This window comes from Pararge aegeria, chromosome 1, assembly GCF_905163445.1.
Source record: "Pararge aegeria chromosome 1, ilParAegt1.1, whole genome shotgun sequence".
Lineage (NCBI taxonomy): Eukaryota > Metazoa > Arthropoda > Insecta > Lepidoptera > Nymphalidae > Pararge > Pararge aegeria.
Window position 1 is genome coordinate 279,834 of NC_053180.1, and position 23,814 is coordinate 303,647.

At 41.4% G+C, this 23,814-nt stretch overlaps 2 protein-coding genes across 2 annotated transcripts in view; one reads left to right on the forward strand and one right to left on the reverse strand.

Moving 5' to 3' along the window:
• The window catches only part of LOC120623854, a 32,917-nt gene extending 14,332 nt beyond the window's left edge, over positions 1-18,585 (reverse strand). The window contains exons 1-8 of the mRNA XM_039890164.1: positions 17,933-18,585; positions 9,685-9,839; positions 6,210-6,477; positions 5,980-6,058; positions 5,258-5,459; positions 3,796-4,098; positions 379-718; positions 199-298 (exon numbers count right to left, since the gene is read on the reverse strand). Coding sequence (XP_039746098.1) covers positions 199-298; positions 379-718; positions 3,796-4,098; positions 5,258-5,459; positions 5,980-6,058; positions 6,210-6,477; positions 9,685-9,839; positions 17,933-18,369 — 1,884 coding nt within the window. The 5' untranslated portion in view covers positions 18,370-18,585. The remainder of the gene's footprint in view (positions 1-198; positions 299-378; positions 719-3,795; positions 4,099-5,257; positions 5,460-5,979; positions 6,059-6,209; positions 6,478-9,684; positions 9,840-17,932) is intronic.
• A 1,148-nt stretch (positions 18,586-19,733) lies between these two features.
• LOC120626001 (protein Rae1) lies at positions 19,734-23,261 on the forward strand. Its single transcript, XM_039893284.1, has 6 exons — positions 19,734-20,112; positions 21,787-21,879; positions 22,172-22,249; positions 22,337-22,432; positions 22,502-23,056; positions 23,127-23,261. Exons 1-6 carry the CDS (start codon positions 19,966-19,968, stop codon positions 23,208-23,210), a joined length of 1,053 nt encoding a protein of 350 aa, XP_039749218.1. The 5' UTR covers positions 19,734-19,965; the 3' UTR covers positions 23,211-23,261.
• Positions 23,262-23,814: the final 553 nt, after the last annotated feature.

Here is a 23,814-nt window from a genome sequence, read left to right on the forward strand (position 1 = left end):
GCGTTCCGGTACGAGTTATATGTAGAATCTGATAAGGCACATGGGTTTAATATAACTGCCGTACTCTCTAACAGAATAGTCCGCTACCATCTTACTCACACTCAGTTGAGATTACATGTCAGGGGCTAACTTGTAGTGGAATAAAAAATAAAAAAAGAACTATCCCTACTACATCCCTCGGCCGCGTTTGAATCTTACTTCTAAGCGTTGTGTGCTTCCGCCAGGCTGGATAGTGTAAAACGTAGAAGTCGACCCGCCGTAGAAGTCGACCCTCGCTGCACCGCTCCCCGCGTCCCACCTTGACAAGCACATAAACACTGAATACTCAATGTGCAGAAAATTGGGAGCGATTCGCTTCTGAGTAGAGACGCCACCTACCACACCGTGTACGGCTCGGTGTAGTCCGCGCGCGGCACTGTCAGTTGTCCGCGCAGCAGCAGCGACCGCTCGAAGCGCGGCCGCGGCGGCACCGAGATGCCGCTGGGCGGCGAAGTGGTGCGCGGCAGCGGCAGGTAGCTGCGGCCCGGCGCAGTGGCGGGGCCCGAGCATGTTGGCGCGGGGTCGCTGAAGCCTGCGTCGGGGGCATCAGCGGCATCGGCGGCGTCGACGGCAGGCGGAGCGCGCTCGCTGGAGTCGTGCGCGGACAGCACAACAGGCGGCAAGTGCGGCGCGGCCGGCGCTTGAGCGCGGAACTTTTCCAAAAGCTCCCCGGAAGACGCTGCGAGAAAACGTAATCCTTATTAACCAGACCGTCTTCATTATCATATCAACAGATGTGTCGTGGCATTCAATTTAAATTGTTAAGAGTACACTTTGTTTTTAATTTTAGTTTTATTTTTATGTCCATGAATTATATTTACAAATATATATTTAGTATGCATTGTTATCATTTTAAGTCCTTTAAATTTATCTCTTGAATGCTCTCTTGGGCCCATTTTAAATATTGCACGAAGAACTCTCTTAAACGTTACAAAAATGGAACCAATATCAGCAGCATTACCCCATAATAATCAGCCGTAGGACATAATGCTGTGATAGTAACTAAAATAGACAAGTCTGGCAGTTTGTATATGTCATATGGCGCATCTTTTCAACCGCGTATGCTGCAGAACTACGTCTATTCGATTAACTATTTATATGCGGGCCCCATTGAAGTTAAGTATCTAACGTTATTCCTAGAAAGATTGTCGTATCCAACAGATCCAATTCCGCTTTATTAAGTTGTACAAAAATTTTTACTTGTGTGTATCATTCGGTAACGTGCATATACACACGTACACTTTGCATTTATTCCGTTAAGAGCTAAATAACTAGCCTCAAACCATGGTACTTTACTTTACATTTACCAGACATTGGTTTACATCGTCAAGATGTGTTTCACGACGTTTAATTTTAAGCACCGGTGATACCATCGGCAAACAATACTATGTCGTGATTATAATAATAATAATATTAATAATCCTTTATTCTGGCTAAAAATAATGGATACAATAATTACATGAATGCCCTAGCCTCTGCGGAAGGAAAACCTGACAGGCAACCTAGGAGGACCACCCTGTCCTTCCTGATGTTACAAAGGGTGCTTGTTTATTTTAAACCTATGTTTTATGAAATCTACATATTATAATAATTTAAAAGCTAGAAAATAAAATAAAAATTAAACTGTAACTAAAGCCGATCTAAATTCAAATTGTGCTTGTGCAATGCGAGTGCTACTCTTCGGTACTGGAAATTTGGTATCCCCAGTAATACTAATTTTAGCAACGTTACCAACATTACCAGCCGTATGAGGGTGGTGGCGTAGGATTACTGCCCAAAGGTAATGCTGCCGAACATTGAAAAGGTCACTGACTTCATTATATAATTTGACCGTAGGGTACCTGCTAAGAATCGTTTTAAGCAGTGTTCTGTGCGCTCGCTCTAGTTGCAGCATCAATGTTTCACGGGCAAATCCCCATGCACTGATGCAGTATGTCATGATCGGAAGACACAGGGATTTGTACACAAACAATGTGGTCACATTTGGAGCAACATCTTTCAGGTTTCGGAATAGGGGAATTAGCCTTTTTATTTTGTTGGTGGTATTTTAAATATGGGTCGACCAGTTGAGGTGTTCATCAATTGTAACACCTAGGTATTTTCCAGTTTTTTCTTCCACTAGAATGCTAAAATTACAGCCGAGTTGACTGCTTCTTCGGTTACAGAAAGCTCCGCGAGTAAGTTTTCAAATCTTTTAATAAAAGCTGAGCTATATACTATGACTTCAATAACGTCAGTTGGATAGAACATGAGTGAGCCAAAGGGGCACCGTATCTGCTGAGAGGATTGGGTGCTCGCCGAGCTTGTTAACACACTTGTTGCGTAAATGCTGCTCTAGCAGTATATTAAAAACAACACAGCGTTTGTGTTTGCCGCACTCGCAGAACGCCGGAAAAACACGCCCAGTGTGTTCGGCCGCATCCTGGTAGGTACATTTATTTTAACACGTCTAGCGTGTTCGAGCCGCACACGCGTTACAGCCGCACACGCGTTACAGCAGCCAACGTGTTAATGATCGCGGTAGCAAGTTCACGACCTATACTTGTAAAATACCTATTCACACTTATAAAGATTATAAAGATTCTGCAGGTGCTTTATTTATAGTAAGTCAGCAGGCGGTTCATTGGCGGTAGGCGAGTTACAAATGTCTTTAATAGTATCCTTTGGAATTGCCACAGCTCTGCTTCAGCTTTCCTCGTAAGTACTCGCCACTTTAGTAATTTGTTACAAATATTCCTATATCTATTATATGTTATTTTATTATGATCCGAGGTCGACTTTTAAAACTTTTTAAAAGCGATCTCTTTTCCTCATTCACTTCAATATCGACTGATTAATCCAAGGCTTAATAGGTCTTAATTTTATCGAGATTTTTTGGTAGGCGTATTGTTTTTAATTATTTCATTGATATTATTACTAAGATAGTTAAAAATTGTAAAATGCCTTAAAATTTGTATCATAAGACTTTCCTGCATGGTATCATAATTAAATGTTTATTTAGTTTTTTTATATAGGTGCATGATCTGTAATGGTGGGCTCAAAGACATACGTGCGTAAACTTGCTAAGTTTTTGATTGCAAATTGATCGAGTCAGCGTAATTCCCGTGTCGGGCAATGAATAGCTGGAATAAGAGAGTTCAGCGCGAGAATATTTTGATATTCCTGGCAATAAGTACATTGGCTCCCCGGAAGGCAATTAAGATTAAAGTGACCTGTTAAAATAATCCGCTTATAGTTTGCATTCTCCAAAAATCTACTGAAAGAATTAAAAATGGAATATTTTAATGTCTCTATAAGCTATAACAAGGCAGTTCGCCTCTGAGATTGAAACTTCAACTGCAGATCGGTTGCGAAATAAATAATGACTATCTATGGAATGTGTACAAGACACAGGGGTATGCAGATCAATATCGGTTGTTAAAATACTTTCAACGGGGTTGAATATAAGGCGAATTACTTGTGCCTAAGGAGGAGCCTAATTAAGTACTTAGTTAATTATTTTTAATAAAATTGAGTTTAATAGGTAGCTGTAAACAGGCTATTCTAATAGTATCTATAATCATGTTAAAGTAGAAAAATTTGTGCATTGATAGTCCTTAGGAAGGTAAGATTTAGAAGATAAGATTGTCCTTAGGAAGGTAAGGAAGGTCATTCATGTAATTGAGGAACAGCGACGGCCCTAATGAAAACCCTGAGGGACACCTATTTTGATCAATTGTTGATCTTTCACCACGGCAGCCGGTGCGCCTCACGTACCTGCGGAACCGACGTGCGGGCTGGACGGCGCTTCGTCGAGCAAGTCGACGCTCACGTACGAGGGGTAGCGCGGCTGCTCCAGCCGGCCACGCTGCGACGGGCGCGGCCGAGCCGGCGGCGTGCGTGCGTCGCTGTCCGCGTCCTGCGCTGCGGCTGGCGGCGGCGGACCGTAGTCCGTGACCTGCGCAGGCGCATGCGGGCGGCGCGCCATGGCCCGAGGAGGGGCGTAGCCCTTCACGTCATCGTAGTCATCTTCTTCATGTACATCATCGTACTTGCCATCACCGAAGAATAGGTTGTATTCTGTAAACATATCGATTCAAGGAGTTATTTTAGTTTATTGATGTTTTACATCAATAAACTAAAATAAACATGCTTAAATATCTAACATCTAATTTTTAAAGATTTACTAATTTTTTCTTTAAAGCAAACGTAAACACTTACGGATTCCATCCTAAATTTTGTGGATTTATATACAAGATTCCAGCACGAGACACTGTAGCATGCGTTGCAGTTCTAAGTGTAGCTATCTCAAACAGTAATCTCATTGATTTAGTTAAGGCTATACGTTCATTACTGGCTAGCGTCAGTACATATAATTAGGAATAGAGATTTTATCTCTAAAATAATGGACTCTTCGCTGTCTTCAAACGCATGTATATAGATTGCAATATTTAAGGGAAGTTATTAAGCAATTTCCAAAAACGACTTTCTCTGATCAAATCATATAGAATGAACTAACTTACAAACATGTCACAAACTGGTACCCACGAGATGGAAAGAGAAATAGAGGCCGACCATTTAGGAGGTGGGAAGACGACATTAAACAGACCGCGGGACCTAACTGGCGCAGAGTAGCGCACGACAGGAAGCAGTGGCGAGAGCTAGGAGGCCTTTGCCAACAGGCAATCCGAAACTCAGTTTTGGTCAAGATTGTTTTTTAGTCTTGGTTTGCTATCGTTATCGGATTGGGCGATAGATTGCACGGTGCACACAGATATTACAAAATTGTATTATCGCCATAAAACGGATGTTCTCGTTCTACTACTAGTGAGGGTAGTTTAAGACTAGGCAGGCCTTTACTCGTCACATAACCTTACTAGTAGTAATAGCAATTAAGAAAAAAATTATGTTCTGAATGTTTCTTACTTAGTCCATTTGCCACTTTCTGCTCATCAGACTGCTTTCAAATGTCAAGGTCTCAAAATGGCACTCCAGTCATAGCGAGGGTTTGATCCCACGAAACCGAAATTCGTTCGAATCGTATGATTTTCATTAAAAATTTCAAAGTTAAAATAGTCCCAGTTTATAAGCACTTTTGAAACGTCAAGTCAGACTGGTTGTAGCGACTCTATCACCGGTTCGTAAGGCAGATTCCACGAAGATAATACATAATAATTCCACTATACTACAAAGTGAATTTTAGAAGAATGTAGACCTCAAAGTAGCAAGTGTATTTTACCCGTCCGGTGCCGCGACGCGGTAGCGGCAGCGGCAGCAACGGCGCCGGGCGCACTCAGCGGCAGCAGAAGCACGGGCGTGCCGGGCACCGCACCTGCGCAGGCGAGCGGTACAGTGCGTTGCCAGCAGTCATGCGGCCGCAGTTCCAACGAACCGGCAAAGAGCGGCGTCCGCTGCCGCCTCTCTTTGTGAGCTGCCACGCTCTTTGGCATATATTTCTGTATCTAAACTATATGTGTACTATTGTATATTTCTTTAATACATCTAAGTATTTGAATGTTGCATGTACTAATTGTTGTTCTCGATTGTTGGATTCGCCGACTTCCGGCATGAACCGAGCGCGAATGTCTGATGTCCACATACTATATAAGTATCTGCCTACTAAGAGAATGTTAACAAATTATATCTTATAAATAATAATACTAACCGTCGATGTCGATATAACGGGCAAGTGTTCGGATGTTTCAAAATAAATTATAATATATTTTGACCTAGTATAGTACATACCTACTATGTTAAAACTTATAAAAATAAGAAAGTTATGTTTGTTCTTTATTAGAGTTTCTGTATAATTTTTAATTTAGATGGATTTTTGCTCAACTCGTTCGCTGTAATAACAGGTATGTCATACTGACCTCTATGTGAGTTAACTATATTATTTTTCGTAACCTATTGGTTTTTAAAATCAAAAAGAATCGCTTTTTTAGCGCGTCGCTAATCTACCCCAGCCGGGAACGTAAGAAAAGGTGCCCCTGGGCGATCGAGCTTTTTGCTTTCTTTTTCAAAGTGTTCCTCTACATATCTAAACAAAGGAAGTAAATTATTATCTGAAATGGAAATGAGCAGAATTATTAATATAAAGGTCAAACTGTAAGCAAATCGAGAGAATTGTTATTCGAACGGAAATAAATCATTAAGAAACGCGCGTCCTTGTCAAAATTCGTAGCCAATACCTAGGTAGCGCAGCGAAGCGGGCCGGCGCAGATCGGGCCGTGCGCCTCGCCGCTCCAGCTGCTCGGCGTCCTGCACGTAATCTGCAAAAGAAGCGGGGCTGAGCGGCAGCGGGCGGCACCAGCGGCACCAGCGGCACCAGCGGCACCAGGGGCACTAGCGGCACTAGCGGCACTAGCGGGCGCGGCTCACCTGCCAGCAGGCGCAGCCACTGCGCGCCGGGGGAGCGCGCCGGCTGCGGCTCGGACGCCGCGCCGTGTAGCACCGCGCCTGCAGCCGCAAAAGAGCGGATTAATTAGACGTGGCAAGAAATGGATGCGAAGAACAAAATTCGAGAGCCTCTGGAGGCGTCGCTGATGTGGGGGGAAGTCAACGGTTTCCATTAGAATTAAATAAACATTGAAGAAATCAAAGTAAAATATATCTTTCAAATTCAAATTCAAACTCATTTATTTCAAGTAGGCCTATTTAGTACTTTATAAGCACTTTTGAAACGTCAAGTATGTATGTTTGTAGTGACTCTACCACCGGTTCGGAAAGCAGATTCTACCGAGAAGAGCCGGCAAGAAACTTAGTAGATGCTCTTTTCCAACATTAACATTTACAATCATTTTACTATCTTGCGGGAGATGAGAGCGAGGCTGGCTGCTTCCAATCTACCTTGTCATTGAGAAATTCATCAAATGTATAATAACCTCGCTGTACTAGATGCGTTTTTACACATTTTTTAAATGTATGCATTGGTAGGTCAAGTATTTTCTTAGGAATCATGTTGTAAAAGCGTATACTCAACCCCACAAAGGAGTTCTGCACCTTTCGCAGAAGATATGCAAATATTACTAATTTATGTCCGTTTCTGGTAAGTCGATTGTTAATTTCAGCTTTTTATTTATAAAGAGCAATATTTTGTCTCACAAAGACTATATTATTATAGATATATTGCGAAGCTACTGTAAGAATACCTATTTGTTTAAATTTTTCCCGAAGCGATTCGCGTGATCCAAGTTTATATATTGATCGTACGGCTCTTTTCTGTAGTATACTTATACTGTACTATACTTTCAAGTTTCAATATCTGCAGCTTTTCCCCACAGCAAGATCCCATAGGACATAATACTGTGAAAGTATGCGAAATAAACAAGCCTAGCTGTTTCAAAATCGGTAAGCTGTCTAATTTTCCTGATTGCATATGCAGCTGAGCTGAGTTTACTCGCTAGGCTTTCCATATGGGTACCCCACTGTAGCTTACAATCTAAGGTCACTCCTAGAAAAACAGTGGAGTTTTCTATTTTAAGTGTTTCTCCATTTATTATGATGTTTTTATCATTTTTTTTTACGTTAGGCAAAACAAATTCCAAACACTCGGTTTTTTTTGCATTTAAAAGTAAGTTATTAACAGTAAACCAGTTTGACACATGCGACAAAGCACGGTTTACGTCGTCAAAATTATCTTTAATCAAGTAGATAATATGACAAATGTGTACCCAAATGCGTAAACTTAAAAGTAAACATTTCTAATAATATAACAAACATTCAAACGCGGCCTCAGCTGCAAGACACCCGCAACAGCTAGTCGTTAATAAAACTCATATTTTGACTCTTAATTATGATACGTTTCCATTTATTTGATACTTTGACTCGTTTAAATTATTTAATACATTCATCAATATTAATAGCTAATTAATCTGGTAGTCCGAAGGTGAGGCGGAGCGAGCGCCGGACCGGCTGGCCGACTAGACTATTGCGACGTTGCTTAATACATGCTAAGGTCCGTGAAATGCTTCTCTGAAGCACAACAAAAAATTATACAGTGCTGCAACAAATTCGGAGCCCAATAGACTTTCATAGTAATATTGAATGAAAAGAGCTTAATTGTATGTCTTGAGACATGTTCCATGACCCGTTGACTTCCCATCCACTCTGAAAGCGAGGCCACAATCGTGTTGAAGAGGAATAGATTGAAGACCGCGCATTGCGTCGCTACGCTCACATCGTGGGCGTTGCGAATTAACTGCTATTATTGTACCACCAGCCCACATTGAAGGAGCGTAGTGGTTTGATGCTTTTGAAAAAGCAGGGGGTATTTAATAGGCTGACGATGATGAGTTTCCCACAAGAAAACACACAATTGTAACCTTGGCTTGAGAGCCTTACAGTGGTGCACTGTTCTGAGCCGCGCTGTCGTCGGTGCTGAACAGGAAGCTTACTCTATGGTCGAGACGATTAGCAGGAGGCGGACCGCGCCGCGTTGTTAGACAAAAAAAATGCACGAGCGAGTCGGACTCACGCACCGAGGATTGCGCACTTTGGAAGAAAGCGTATAAATAAACAATGCACCGCTTAGATAAGTTTTTTTTAAAGTATGTGTAAAATATTTTATACTTCAAATTTTTTATGTCGTTTTAGAATGTTTTGTTACTTGCTCCTATTATTATAAGGTAATATTAATATTAACTTTATAAAAATAAGTTGACAATATTTTTTTATTTTGAGAAAAATAAACATCTTTGAACTCAAAAGAGTTATTGCTTATTTCTTAAGAACAACAAGGTAAGTAGTTAGGGAATTGGCTATTCTGTCTGTCTGAAACAAATAAAGTGTCCCCAATGTAACACAACATATTATACATACCTACACATAAAGCACATAGTAATATGAATGAATGAATGAATGAATACACTTTTATTGTACACCACATAAACATAACAAATTAAAAGTAAAAATTTAACAAAAGGTATACAATTTGGCGGCCTTATCGCTACATAGCGATCTCTTCCAGGCAACAAGTTAAAAAGCAAAAAGGTAATATCACGACATTTGAAAAATTTTGATTAAAAACCTTAAATGATTTGTAATGCGAAACTTGCTTCCTAATGCTAGAAAACTTTATTATATCAGAAATAAATGCTATTTGAAAAAAAAGTGCGAGGCTATACTAGGTCTAACTATATTAATGAAGTCACAAGAACCGCTTTTCCAATTAGTCAATCGAAGCGCCGCGACATGCGCATTGAGATATTAATCCTCATCCAAATGATTGTTTCATAATCAACATTTATTCCATGACGTCACATCAGCTTTTCATTATTCTAATCAGACCTTTCGCTTACAAGTTACGACAGGTGTTACAATGCTAAAAATAAAAATGCCGCTTCCGCACATTAGGAACATTAGCGCAAAGAAGTCGATAAGCCCGAAATTGTTTTTCTCCATAAGCCTTTGTTTAAACTTTTCCTAATCCACAGGAACATCCCCGTTCCTGTGGGAAATCCGTAGGCGTGACCGAGTACAGCCAGTAAAAAAGAAAAACTAGGCGTTGAAATGTAATATCTATCGCCGAAATAAGTTAACTGATTAACTTATATCTTTATTAGTTGAATTATCTATAGGTACGACACTTCCTAATCACTCGCTACATCGGCCTAATCCGTCGCGACAGCTGTAATTAATGCAATAAGGAAATGTGGCCGGCGTCACTCGGCGCTCGCTTCCGAGTTCCGGCAGCGGAGCAGACCCCGGGCTGTCCGACGCCGGGGGGCAGCGAGCCGCACGCCTCACTCACCGACGCACAGGAGCGCGAGAGGCGCTCCAAACCGCATTCTGCTCCGTGCTGGGAATGTGTTGGGATGGTGCTGGGTGGATCGCACTCGGGCTGTCACTCGCGAGTCAGCAGCGCCCAAACGTGTTGGCGCGCGTCACGGTCGATGCGTAATAAGTTACAAGTCTTTTGCCATCTTCAAAGCTCCCCACTGAGCAAGCGGTGAACTTTAACCTTCCCAAATATCCGCCGAGCTTTACCTGTACACTCCGATTCCATTATATTAGTCGTCGTAGCAAGCGGAGAGCGACACTCGAGACCCCTCCTTTGTCTCAACGTAAAAGTAACAGCAACCCATGACACAATTTAATTTCATCGCTTTTACACAGGAATTTAAAATCATAAATATCTTTTTTTAATTTCACTCCAAGTTTCTTCTACCTCCGTTGACGTGTGTGACTGCACCTGGTGACGATGCCGTCTGGAATTGTGGCGGGCTAACCTGTTAGAGGTATGGCAGTTTTAATTAACCCATGGATACATATATCGTGCCGAAACGCTTAATCACTGGGCGGAACGTGTTTGTCGGTAGAGTGGTCACTAGCTGCGACTGGAACTTTCCACCGGATCGGAGCAATGAAAATTTTACTTTTTTTTTTTTTATATTAATAGCGGGCAAACGAGCAAGTGGGTCACCTGATGGTAAGTGATCACCGCCGCCCATAAACATCTCATGCCGGCTTTTAAGGAGTTTTTTTATCCGCCCCTTGAATAACCCTAGATTGTATTTTTGAGGAAACACATCAGATGGGAGATTGTTCCATAATTTGCAAGTGCGCGGTAGAAATGATCTGGTATTTCGAACAGTAGAAGAATACCAGGCATCCAGATGATGAGGGTGGAATTTATTTCTTATTATTGGATATAACTAAGAGTCAGGAATTCTATTGGAGATCGAACCTGGAATCACGCACTCAAAAACACACACGCGCACCACTGCGTCAAGCAGGTTGACATGAAAATTTGATAACCCCAAATCCTTTGGCTGTACGAACTTACCTCAGAAGTGAAATCTGAAGCCATGCCGCCAAGCCCATGGCGTTAGGTCATAATGGCCGGACACAGTTCGGAGGAGGGATGGACGTTGGGGCCCCAAGGTGCTGAATTGGCAGCCCCGCACTGGTAAACGCAGCGTTGGTCGACGCCCGACGAGGTGGACGGACGACATAAGGCGCGTCGCAGGTAGCCGCTGGATTCAAGCGGCACAAAACCGTGGAATTTGGAACTCCCTACAAAAGACCTATGTCCAGCGGTGGACGTCTGTCGGTTGATATGATGATGATGATGATGATTGAGGAAGGAAAAAAACATCAAGAGCACACGCAGCAGGCATGGCTGGATTGTAGTAGGTGTTTCTAAAATTATAAGTAACTTTCACGCTTAAAACCGCATGGGCTTAGCGTGCTCTCCGAAGCACAGGGGTGGACAACGCTTTCTTCCATACTCCAGGCTAATGCTGAGGGTTTCTTAACTGAACCCGCAATAATACCTATACCTACCGGCGCGCGACGCCGGAGGCTCACGTACCGGCAAGGCAGCACGTTACCATCTAATGTTGCAAACCAATGAAGCAATTTGATGGTGTTTTTATGGCCATTTCTATATCGTTAGGTGATTACTCAATTAGTGTAACGTGGAAACTTTCGTTACACAACACGCCCCGCCGACACGCCGCGCACCGCCACCACCTTTGAATCGCACTCACGTACCTGTTATCACGGTTACCACGGTTTTTCTGTTAAAAATCTCTCAATTTCCAGGCCCCCGGTGTACTTACATACCATGAGAAATATGTACACGGTAGTGAGGTGATAGCGATAACCATATTCGTAAACTTAAAACTAAAGCGACGAGGATTCCAAGAGCGCCCTGGTGTAAGAAGAAGTCCAGGGTTGGGCTTATGATCGCTAAGGCCCATCAAAGTACAATGTGTATGCTCTAAAATACTCTGCTATCGTTAGACTGGACGTTAATAGACAGATGATTCATGATGCTGATGATGAATAAAGCAGTTACTTATGCAGCACGAGTAAAGGAAATGAAGATGTAAAAGAATATAGGTAGTAATAATAATAATAATAATAGTAAATGATAGTAAAATAATAATAAATTTTGTATTATTCGTCCTTATAATAATCCTTCGTTTGTGTTTGACCTTGGGCTTACACCTCAACACAACAACATCTCACAGGCCGATAGCACCTTGCGCACTGGTCAATGCGGATTCTTAGAATTGGAATGTAGGCTCCGATTGCGGCCACTTGAGTCACGGTTAAGAGGAAACCAAAAGCGTAAAATGTCAATGTTACAAATTAGTGGCGCGTTGTTACGTAACGACATGAATACGCGGATTTGTTGCTGAGAGCCGCCTTGAGATACGCACTCCCGCCGCGACGCGTCTTGTAAAGGTGAGTGCCGCGATTCCAGTCAACAAGACACTATTGCTGATTTAAATCCATAGAACAGCGCTTGGTTGCAAACACTAGGTGACAGCTACTGTCGGTGATATTTCATGAGTAAGTTCAGCTCAGTAAATTATACTTTTAACCATTCTTTTGTTACCCTATACTCACTAAGTTATAGCATATTTTCCATACAAGATCTCAACTGTGGGGAGCCACCCGATGCTAGGGCTCCATTTTTTTTATTCCGCAATGGTGTCAGCGTGGCGGAGCGTATTTATACCAAGCAAACGTATGGCACATATACACGAATATACATATACCACGAAATAATAACTTTAAACTTAATGTAGATAATAAAGCCTTAACAACAGATTTCGAGGTGGCTACTGCTTTCGAAACCTTTTTTACCAACATTCCGGTCTCCACAACCGAATCATTGAACTCTTCACCAGATATTGCTCTCTCTCTACTAAAGGAAAACGTGCCTGAGTGTATCCATTCTTTTAAATTCAGTCATGTTAGTAGCTCTGACGTTATTAAAGCCTTATAATTATTCATTAATAAAAAAACAAATGATCTGTGGGGCATTTCCGTAAACGTTGTCAAATCATTAACTGATATTGTTGCATCCGATTAAGCATTAATATTTAATAATTGTAAAGATTGTGGTACTTAGTAAAATAGTTCCATTTTTTAAATCGGGTAGTACATCTGACCCCACTAAATTTAGACCAATATCCGTAATACCCACTTTCAGTAAAATCTTTGAAAAATTCATTTTAAATGAATTACTTAAACATTTTCATAAGTATAATTTACTTCATATAGAGCAATTTGGTTTCACACGGGGTCGCTCAACAATCGACGCAGGTGTTGAGCTAATACATATATGAGGCCTGGGAGGAGTCACGTGACGCACTAGGCGTGTTCTGTGATTTGTCCAAGGCGTTTGATTGAGTTCAACACGAAACGTTAGTTAGGAAACTACACCATTATGGAATCCAGGGTGTAGCTCTAGACATAATGAGTTACTATTTACGCGATAAAATTCAGAAAGTGGACGTGAATGGAAAACGGTCGAATGGATCAGTTGTGAAAAAAGGTGTCCCACAGAGGTCTATATTACGACCATTTCTGTTCGTTATTTACATTAATGACCTTCCTTACCTTGCCAAGGACAAACTGTTTGCCGATGATACATTACTAACTTTTAAAATAAATGGACGTGAATTAGCTTTTGACGACGTAAACAACTCTCTCGCTAAAGTGGTACAGTGGTTTGAGGATAATAATTTGGTTCTTAACGGAAAAAAACCAAGTGTATAAAATTCAGTTTACCTAATGTTAAACACGTGAAAACCACTGTACTACTTAATAATGAGGATCTGAAACTGGAGGATACGTCAGTTTTTCTAGGAATAACGTTAGATTCTAAACTTTAATGGGGCCGTCATGTAAATAATTTATCGAACAGGCTTAGTTCTGCTGCCTGTGCGGTAAAAAAGGTACGCCATATGACCGTCGTAGAAACTGCTCTATTTTCGTACTGCAGAAGAGGGCTGTTCGTTCGATCTACAAAATCGCAAAAATTTACCTGGCTAAGTTTGTTGTGGGCTCTTCTTAGAGCAGGGCGCGTTTAAAACCCTCGTAGCTTAAGGTTTAAGTTGGCAAACGAAGTTATCACCATCCCCTTACAATTATGGAAACATATATGTATGAACGGTTCATAAGTGCCTGTGATAGGCCTACATGAATAAAGAATTTAGAATTTTAATTTGAAAGATTTATTTATTTCGTATGGTCGCACTGTGCACTGTACACTAACGTATGGAGTATCGATGCCTCTATCAAAGAGTTCAACGCGCGCGCGTCTCCTCGCTTTGTATAATAGCAGGCTTTTGTATAGATCATATTATAACACAGGCTGGTGTTAAACATCCCCCGAGTATGTAATCCTGGTGCATTTGAGGAATTATAAGTATCGAATTTACATCTCCAGGTTACAAGTTATATTTACCTCAATATTATGTGCCCATTTTATCAATATCCGAGCAGGAAATCCGACACACTTTCGCATTTATAATAATAGTATGGATTCATAACTAGCGTTAGCTTAACAGGAATAATACACGAATTCAAATCTTTAGAACCATTAAGCATTCACCCATGGCTTGTAGCCGCCAAGCGATTCAGCGTTCCGGTACGATGACACGAAAGACAGAAAGCAATAAATTAGCGCTATGGGTTTAATATAACTGCTGTAGGTACACCTAACAGACTGCATCATCACTTACCACTAGTAGAGATTGCAGTCTAGGGCTAACTTGTAGTTGAATGAAACTAAAAAATCTTTGGTTTGTGATATGCTATCGTTTACAGGTTCCCACGGTTTTTTTAATAAACTGAAATAATCGAGAACAACAGCTTGTCTTAAATAAGTAAGAGCTACTTACTACTTACGGTGTTTAATTTGTAACAGGAAGCGATGTTAATAAGTGCTGGTCTTGAGAGTAACTCTTACCACTGGCTCTCTTGCACTGGTCATGTCGCTGCCTCTCCGTCGCAAGACGGCGATGAAACGGATCCATTTGGGTAAGTTCAGCGGCGTCACATCACAAGCTTACTTATTCGCAGCTTAAAATAGCCCTTCCTCCTGGGTTCCTATTTTCCGGTCCATGATCTTCGCTTCCGATTAGCGACATTAGCTCTATTGAAATTTCCTCCAATCACTGTATTGGTACCCTTAACAAGGCTAAGCTGACGCACAACGGGCGATTTGGGCCAACCAAGTACGGAGACAGGCGCAGAAACAGAAGGTTAAGCTGTATAACACGCCAGGGCACACACAGGCTCCGTATTGTCTACCTACCGGGCACAAGTGCCCACGTACATAATGCCAACTCTAAACTCGGTGGATAGTCGCGCAGAAAAATCATAGGAGACGTATCATTCACACAGGTCCGTTCAGGTTTACCGACGTAATTTTAATTGGTTGTTTAACACGATATACGTCGGTAAGTGTGAGCTCAGGAACTACACTACTTTTTTTTTTTAAATTTTCGCGCTGCAGAAGAGGGCTTTTTGTGCGGTCTATAAAATGGGTCATTGAGAGATGAATATAAAGATGTTAAAATAAAGACAGACTATAGCCAACACATATATGAAAATTTAATGAATGTTGACAAAAATATAACTATGTAAATTTAAGAGAAAATAATTAGAACATTAGAAGCTAAAATAAACTTGCAGTGCAATACACTAGAATACACAAAATAAGCTAATCATTTAAAGGTTTACAATTTTACATTAAATTACCAGTTGATTGAAAAGTTCTAAGTTTGTATTAAGCGAAAGCTTATAGAAAATACCTATTATAGTATAAAGGATTACGTAAACAATAAAAAAGCTTGGGTGTGTCTAACCAGGTTGCTCCTTAAATATTTCAAATGACAATGTGAGATGGTGATAACAAAACGATCACCCGGCTAAGTTTGTTGTGGGTTTCTTCTTAGACCAGGGCGCGTTTGGAACCCTCGTAGCTTTAGTTTTAAGTTCACGAATGTAGTTAGCGCCATAACTAGTCACTACTATTTACTCATTTTGTTTATAATCAACGCACCAAAAGTACCATTCTGCTACAGAAAAGGGAAACGGTGCGGCGTGAGCGATGGCATTTGGTTAACATCCAGTCAACTCGTACGAAGCGTTTTTTATGCATGTTACTGAAACGAACCGTTAAGTGTGAAACGCTTTTCGGGGGGTAAAAATTCAGGGTACCTTCAAGGTACCTTGAATCGGCATTTTGTAAGGAAACTCGCCCAACCCTAGAACTCAACATTGCTTTCCATCAACCGAAAAGATCAAATGCAAACCGAAATCGTATAACAACAAAAATATGTATAGAAATGTTTTGAGTGCCCGCGATAAAACGAGTTCTTGTTTGGTCTCCACGATGCAGCCCGTGCCCTAGCAACATCGGGCGACCGGCTAGATGTCATTGGTACCAACATAATAATAAACAAACAAACAGATATACCCTTTTTACGCGAGCAAAGCCAGCGGCTTGAGAATGTGCCGCGTAACACTGCCGCGCGTGAAAATCATACGCATTTAAAAAAATACTTATTTATTTACTATTGCTATTACACTGCGGCACTGGAAACGCAGAGATTAAATACTTGTGTTTAGAATTAATGTACTTGTTAACAAAAACGGCCCCCCACTCAGGTGTAACATAACACCCGAGTGGTGAGTCGGTCATAAGTCGGGATGTTTAAATAATTGTATTCTCATCCCTACTACCGCACGGCTAGCATGGGCAGGAAACAATTTTATCCCCAGGCAAAGAATAAAAATTTGTCTTCTCCTACAGCTTTATCAACTCTCAATGCACTGGCGCACAAGTGGAAATAATAGCCAAATAATATATGTAATAAACAAGCAGCTGGACACGTTAATAATATCCCTTGGCGGGGAATATAACTTTTGTTTCCTGCCTGCAAGCCCTGCAGGGGGAATACCTTGGTAGGGACAAGTGGAACAGCTCGCTTCTTCGCGGTTCCACGGAAACACGCCGTGGCCGTAGACGCTGTTCAGTGACGCAGTTGTAGTCCGAGGGAGCCGTGAAACAGGCATGCCGGCTAGGTTAGATACCTCTGAGATTGAGAACCCAGGGGAACATTTATTTCATACTATGACTTTTATAGATAAAATAAAAAGGACAGAATTAGTCTATACTTTATTAAATATCAAATTGTAATATTACATATGGATTTGATTATGATGGATGAATAAAAAATACACTTATTTCAATTCGAGGTTGTTGGGTGCGATATATTATGACAGACTGCTTTATTGCGACGATTGAGACTTATTCGTACAAGTACAAGCTTAAAACAAATTCTAATACGAAAATCCATAATATTTCTGAAGCCTCACAAGCCATGCAAAGATAAGTTAGTTCCCCAAATTGAATTAATTAATGGATTTTGTTTTAAATTAATTATGGTTGTGCAGCACTTTGTTGTCAAACCACTAAACTAACAGGATAATTGTTGAGTTACCTAATGCATTCTTGTTGTGTGAAGTCATTTATAACTCACATCAAGCATACAATTCAACTGCCTCACTCTATCCAACTCTATTTACTCCAATGATATATAATTCCCCTGTGCACTACATTTTATGCATAGCTTTTCATGTGGACCAATGCTTGCCTTCAGACTGCTGGTGCTGTACAACTTTTTATGGAAAGAGGTACCCTCCCTTTACAGTGCAACACCTTTAACACTATCACTATCACACCCATTTTGATAGATAGTAACATGAAATAGTATTTCATTTATATAAATGTTTCATGAAAAATCCAAACATTATCAACACAAAATTACATCAAAGTCAGATTTAGAAACCCTGTAGAAGAAAAGCTTCTTATTGCACAGTCAGGAAGGTACACAGGTCCACCTGCTTTAGGGAAACAGTTGAAAGAAACAGAAGCAGCACCTCATTACAAGAGCGGCACACTGCCTAGAGCTTAACTATGAGGCAACATATTTTATTTTAATGTTATTTAATGTTATGTTAATTTTAATGTTACACACAATTCAAAGCTCTGTGTTTCTCAATACTTTGTTAGTGTTATATATAGTAAGCAAATTCGGATTCTTAACAATAATTGTATTGTAGGGTTGAATGTTTATGGGTCAACAGGCTGCGGGGGCACTAGCGGCGGCTGGTGGCGCGCGGCGGCGCGCGGCCGCGTGCGTATCCCTTGAGCGGCGCATCGAGCGCGGGCGGCGCGGGCGGCGGCGGCGCGGCCTGCGGCTCGCTCATGTTGACCTGCTCGTTGAACAGCATGCAGAACTCGCCCACCTTCTGGATGTCGCCCGCCTTGCCCGAGTACAGCGTGAGCGCGGCGCGCCACAGCGCCGCGTAGCCGCGCGTGAGGCGCACGATGTCGCCGGGCTGCAGCAGCGCGCCCGCCTCGTCCCACACCGACAGGTGCACGGCGCCCGACGCGTCCGCCACGCGCAGCGTGCGCACCTCGCGCGCCTCCTTGGTCAGCGTGGGCGGGCCCACCTCGAGCACGATGAACACGGCGTTGATGTTCTTCATGCCCGCCTTCAGCTCCTTGATCTGCACATACTCCGCGCTGCCCATGGCGCCTCCGTGTGACGGCGGCCGAGCTTATACTGTTCTAATTCCTGTGAGATCAATGCGAGAAGTTTCATTTGCAACGGTGGCAGGGATCATGGGAAACTTTTTAATATTATTAATAATAAAGACTCAAAACAGAATCATTTCCGAAAATTTTAAAAAAGACAATTAAGTTTTATTGACAGGTGACACTTAGTTTGTCATCTAACAGCTGTTGTGCCTTAGAATATGGAGGGTAGAGGTAAGGAGAGTCATCTGTGTATATGAAAAAGTGTCGTCAAAATGTATTAAATTAGGATGGCGCAACATTTGCATCAGGGTAACTCTTAAAAGAAGCGCCAAATATAAATAATGTTAAAGTAGGCTTGAAAAATAAACAAGGAAGTATGGAGATACAAGGAAGTAAGGTTATATTTACCACAATATTTTGTACAACGTAAGTTGTTGAAATTCTCAATAATTGTTGCTCTTCTAATAATTTAAAATGACATTGTGAGATGGTGATAACAAAAAAAAAAAAATACACCCGGCTAAGTTTGTTGTGGGCTTCTTCTTAGACCAGGACGCGTTTGGAACCCTCGTAGCTTTAGTTTTAAGTTTACGAATGTGGTTATCGCCATCATCTCACTACCGTGTGGTTCTTATGTACGCATCAAAAGTGCCACCTGTGGGCCTACTTGAATAAAGATATTTTTGACTTTGACTTTGACTTTAATTAACTACTTTAGTCGATAATGACATTAAATTTTTTAACTCGGCATACTTCAATGCATCTACGATTGATACATTCATACCATACCCTGTGCATCCACCAGCGCCATTGTGGAGGATTTTTGAACTGTTATTTAGCGCATACACTGGACACTTTTTCAACTTTTCTCCCATATAAGATGACTCTCCTTACCTCTACCCTCCATACCTTAGAAGAATAATTTTTTTTTTATTTTATTGACAGTTTTGATGGAGTGTTGTGCCCGTATTGTATTGTATTCTACGGTATTTCTTATAATAAAACCTGGCTTAGGTCGAATCGCTCACTAAGGGTTCCGTACCAAGATGCAATATGAAATAATACTATGCAGTATTAAAATGTAAATCATGTCACATTGAATCATTTAGCATAACCAGTATAAGTTGATAGAGCAAAACTATCGATAGTATCGACTATTTTTGCAATAGTCAGCAGGGCTACTACGTCCAGTACATTAAATATTGAGGTTCAATGTTAGCTCAGAGTATGGTCAGAGGCAGGATTGATGATAGTTATATGCCCCTTTGTTCTGTGGCCTGTCGCCTGCTTTAGTTTTTATTTTTACTAATCTGTGGTTTGGAACGTGCTTCTAATCATCAATCTGTGCTGAGGCAATGCTCTTTTTGACCAGAGACGGAAGACCAGTATTTGACATTGTTTACAAATAAAAATTCTCAAGGGAAGTAGATAGGTATTTGAAATTTCCATTTCAATTGTGTTTTTAATTTATCATAAACACTTTTCTACGTAGCGACTAGTAATAGAAGATTTATTAAAATTACGGTCTTTATCGTAGTTATAATTCCAAAGATAATAGATAGGTGTTAAGAAATAATAAATTGAGCAAGATGTTTCCTCAACTGGCCCCCGCCCCCGGCAACCCCAACAAGGACGTGGAGGTGACCTCCCCGCCAGAAGACACCGTGTCCGCCCTGGAGTTCTCGCCGGCCTCCGTGCCGCAGACCTTTCTCGCAGCCGGCAGTTGGGACAGCAAGGTAGGGTGCCGCAGAAGGTGTGGTAAAACTAAGATTCTTTGAAATCTTTATAAGCGTCATTGCAGGAAACAATTTGATCTTATATTATAAGATATCATGTTCCATGCTACATGAATATGCCATTCTATGACATGTTGTAGCCATTCATTTAGGTTATTAATATCCCAAGGTAATAACCAAAATAGTACTTAATTCTCAAGCTTTCCGTCATTGTAATCTATTGGTGCCTATTCTGCTGAATGTAAATTTTACTAAACTAGGTTGACTTTGCCTCAAACATGCTATTCTCATGAGAACTTTGTTTGCAGCAAATTACAACTCAAACCCCCAAAATAGCACTAGTGTAACTAGAAGGAATCACATATTTTTGGTTATTTAGCCTAGAAATGATTGGTGACTAGTGTATAAGCTATATGTGATTGTGATGATGATGATGAACAACCAAAATCTGAATGTTTACATAGTACAAAATAATTTAATTAAAATAACCTATAAAACTGCTCTGAAATAATGTGGAGTCATTTATATTTGCAAAATTATTAATGTTATTAATTATTTTCCATCCTACTAGGGCTTTTGGCCCTATCTTTGAAAGTAACTAACCATGCCGCTACAACTGAAAGATTTTTGCCAGGCACTTTTTCTAATTGGAACTAGTGTTTATTAAGATTTTTATTAAATCTTTAACAATTTAACACAATATCTCCAATATGCCATTTGGTAGTAATACTTTGTTTTATTTTTAACCTGCATTTGCTGACTGATGTACCCACTAGCCTAAAGTAGTTCCACACACTGTATTCACTGGAATGAATAGTTGGGTTTTTTTGATCATTCTGTCTCTTTTGTAGCAATGCTTAGTTAACTACACCCTTGCCATGTGGACTCCAATTGAAACTACATTTATCTGGCCTGCAAAACAGGCTAAATTACAAGTACATATTTTATGTGCATATCATAAGCTTAAGAAAGCTGTGAAAGAGGGATGTCTGGTAGTTATGTGAATAAAATAAGAGATTGAAAATGTTGGTGTGATGAACATGACTGTTTTTCAGTGTCTGAGTGTTTATAAGAATATATCTGTATATTATTCATTAAAATATTCATCAGTCATCTTAGTACTAGTAGATGGCAGTGTTATGTTATGTGTGTATTGTCATAGTGTATAAAATAAACCAGATATGTGACAGTTAATAACCTAACCAAAGGGCTGCAGAGGCACCTGTTGGTATTTTAGTATCTCTTTTACTTAAGATGCTCCCTTTTGTTGAAAATGCATGATCTAAGTTTATATATTGATTGTATAGTTTTTTTTTTAGTATAAACAGTTTATATATCAGCAGCTCTGTCCCATAAAAAGGTCCTGTGTGACATTACACTATGTACAGGAGCTAAGGTGATTCGCTCCACTGCAATAATAGGAAGATCTTCCTCCGAGCAGGTGTTCATGCTTTGGGCACTGAGGTCTGACCATTCAACTTTGTATATATGATCATTATTTGTGAACACATGCAGGACCTTTGCGGAGCCACCTAGTAAGTAGTAAGATAATGTGGAGACATTGCCACACACTATAACAAGTAATCTTAAATCAGACCTATCTATAATTAGTTTCATTTATAAGAGTTCTAATGTTATATGTTGTTCACATAAAAAAAATAATACAATTTTTAGGTACGATGCTGGGAAGTAGAAGCTTCCGGGAAGACTGTGCCCAAAGCAGAGCAGGGCATGGACGGACCTGTCCTGGATGTGGCGTGGCATGATGTAAGTGCATTACTAATAAATATCATTATCTTGGATCTCTACTGAAAATCAGCAGTGTTCCTTGGCAAGGTGCCTACTTGCCATGGTACTGCATCACAGAGCTGAATTGGTTACCCATTGGCCACAATGACGCAATATACTTTTTAATTTATTTTTTATTTGTAGTTTTAATTTGTTATGGTCAATAAAGCTAATTATTATTATTATTATCTTAACATAACACCATATAAAACAAAATTAATCACTTTAAATTCTTAATGTATACCAATTTTTGGGGCATGTATAATTGCAGGATGGGACAAAAGTGTTTATGGCCTCTACAGATAAAAGCGTGAAATGTTGGGATCTCGCCAGCAATCAGACTATGCAGGTAACTATATTAATCGGATTCAAATAATACTTCTTAGATTTTAAATGCTGCGCCTGTGTAATCTAAACAGTGTCCTCGCAAATGCAGGTCGCAGCACACGACGCTCCCGTCAAAACATGTCACTGGATCAAGGCCCCCAACTACACTTGTCTGATGACGGCCTCGTGGGACAAAACACTTAAGGTCAGTTACCAGCCGGGCACCCGCGTGCCGGTGCTCGGTGCGCGACGCTCAGTGTGAGGCCGGTTGCAGTTCTGGGACACGCGCAGCGCGGCCGCCATCATGAGCATGGCGCTGTCGGAGCGCTGCTACTGCGCGGCCGTGGACTACCCGCTGGCGGCCGTGGGCACGGCGGACCGCGGCGTGGCGCTGTACTCGCTGGAGGGCAAGCCCAGCGAGGTGAAGCGCGTGGAGTCGCCGCTCAAGTACCAGCACCGCTGCATCGCCATCTTCCGCGACAAGAACAGCAAGCAGCCCACGGGCTTCGCGCTGGGCAGCGTGGAGGGCCGCGTGGCCATCCAGTACGTGAACCCCAGCAACCCCAAGGACAACTTCACGTTCAAGTGCCACCGCTCGCAGGGCGCGGCGGGCGGCTACCAGGACATCTTCGCCGTCAACGACGTGGCCTTCCACCCGACGCACGGCACGCTGGCCACCGTGGGCTCCGACGGCTCCTTCTCGTTCTGGGACAAGGACGCGCGCACCAAGCTCAAGAGCTCCGAGCTGCTGGACCAGCCGCTCACCAAGTGCGCCTTCAACCACAGCGGCCAGGTGTTCGCGTACGCCGTCGGCTACGACTGGTCCAAGGTGAGCCCGCGGCGCCTCGCGCTCCGAGCGCCCGAGAGCGCCCTCGCTATAACCTCTGTTCCGTTGGCAGGGGCACGAGAACTTCAATCCGGCGAAGAAGAACTTCATTTACCTGCGGCCCTGCTTCGAAGACCTCAAGCCACGATCTACCTAATATATCGTTTACAACTCTGCGCGACTCCTAAAATTATATTTTTTACACATTCCTTGCATTTTAACTCATATTTGCACCAGTTCCCTCTTGAAGCAAGTGTTAAGTTTTTTGAAATATCAATATATATATTATATATACATCTTTCTGAACTATTGCAGTCGTATAGCGCCTCAACGAGAATCAAATCTTCTTTGCGAAATTGCCCTAGATATACTATCATTTATGAATGGCATAGCATTTTAAGCTAGACAAAGAATCAACACGGGTTTAATTGGCTACCCACTGCAGAATTTGTTTTCCGAAAAGTCAAAGAAATATCGAAGCAGCTGTACTTCGCGGAATTCATGATATACCATGAAAATTAAAATCAACATTTCGGCAGGTTCACTCTCAACCGTAATGATTAGCAAGAAAGAAAAAAAGTTTGTTTTTTTTGTTTGTTCACGTAATTGCTTACAATTGTATACAAAAATATATCTAACAAAAAGAAAAAATCACAAAGCATGTGGACAAATACGGAACTCTACACGAAGCCGCAGCGAGCTGCGGCCCTGTGTGCTCGCAGACGTGCTTGCGACTGCTTTATCAATGCCAAAGCCTTAGT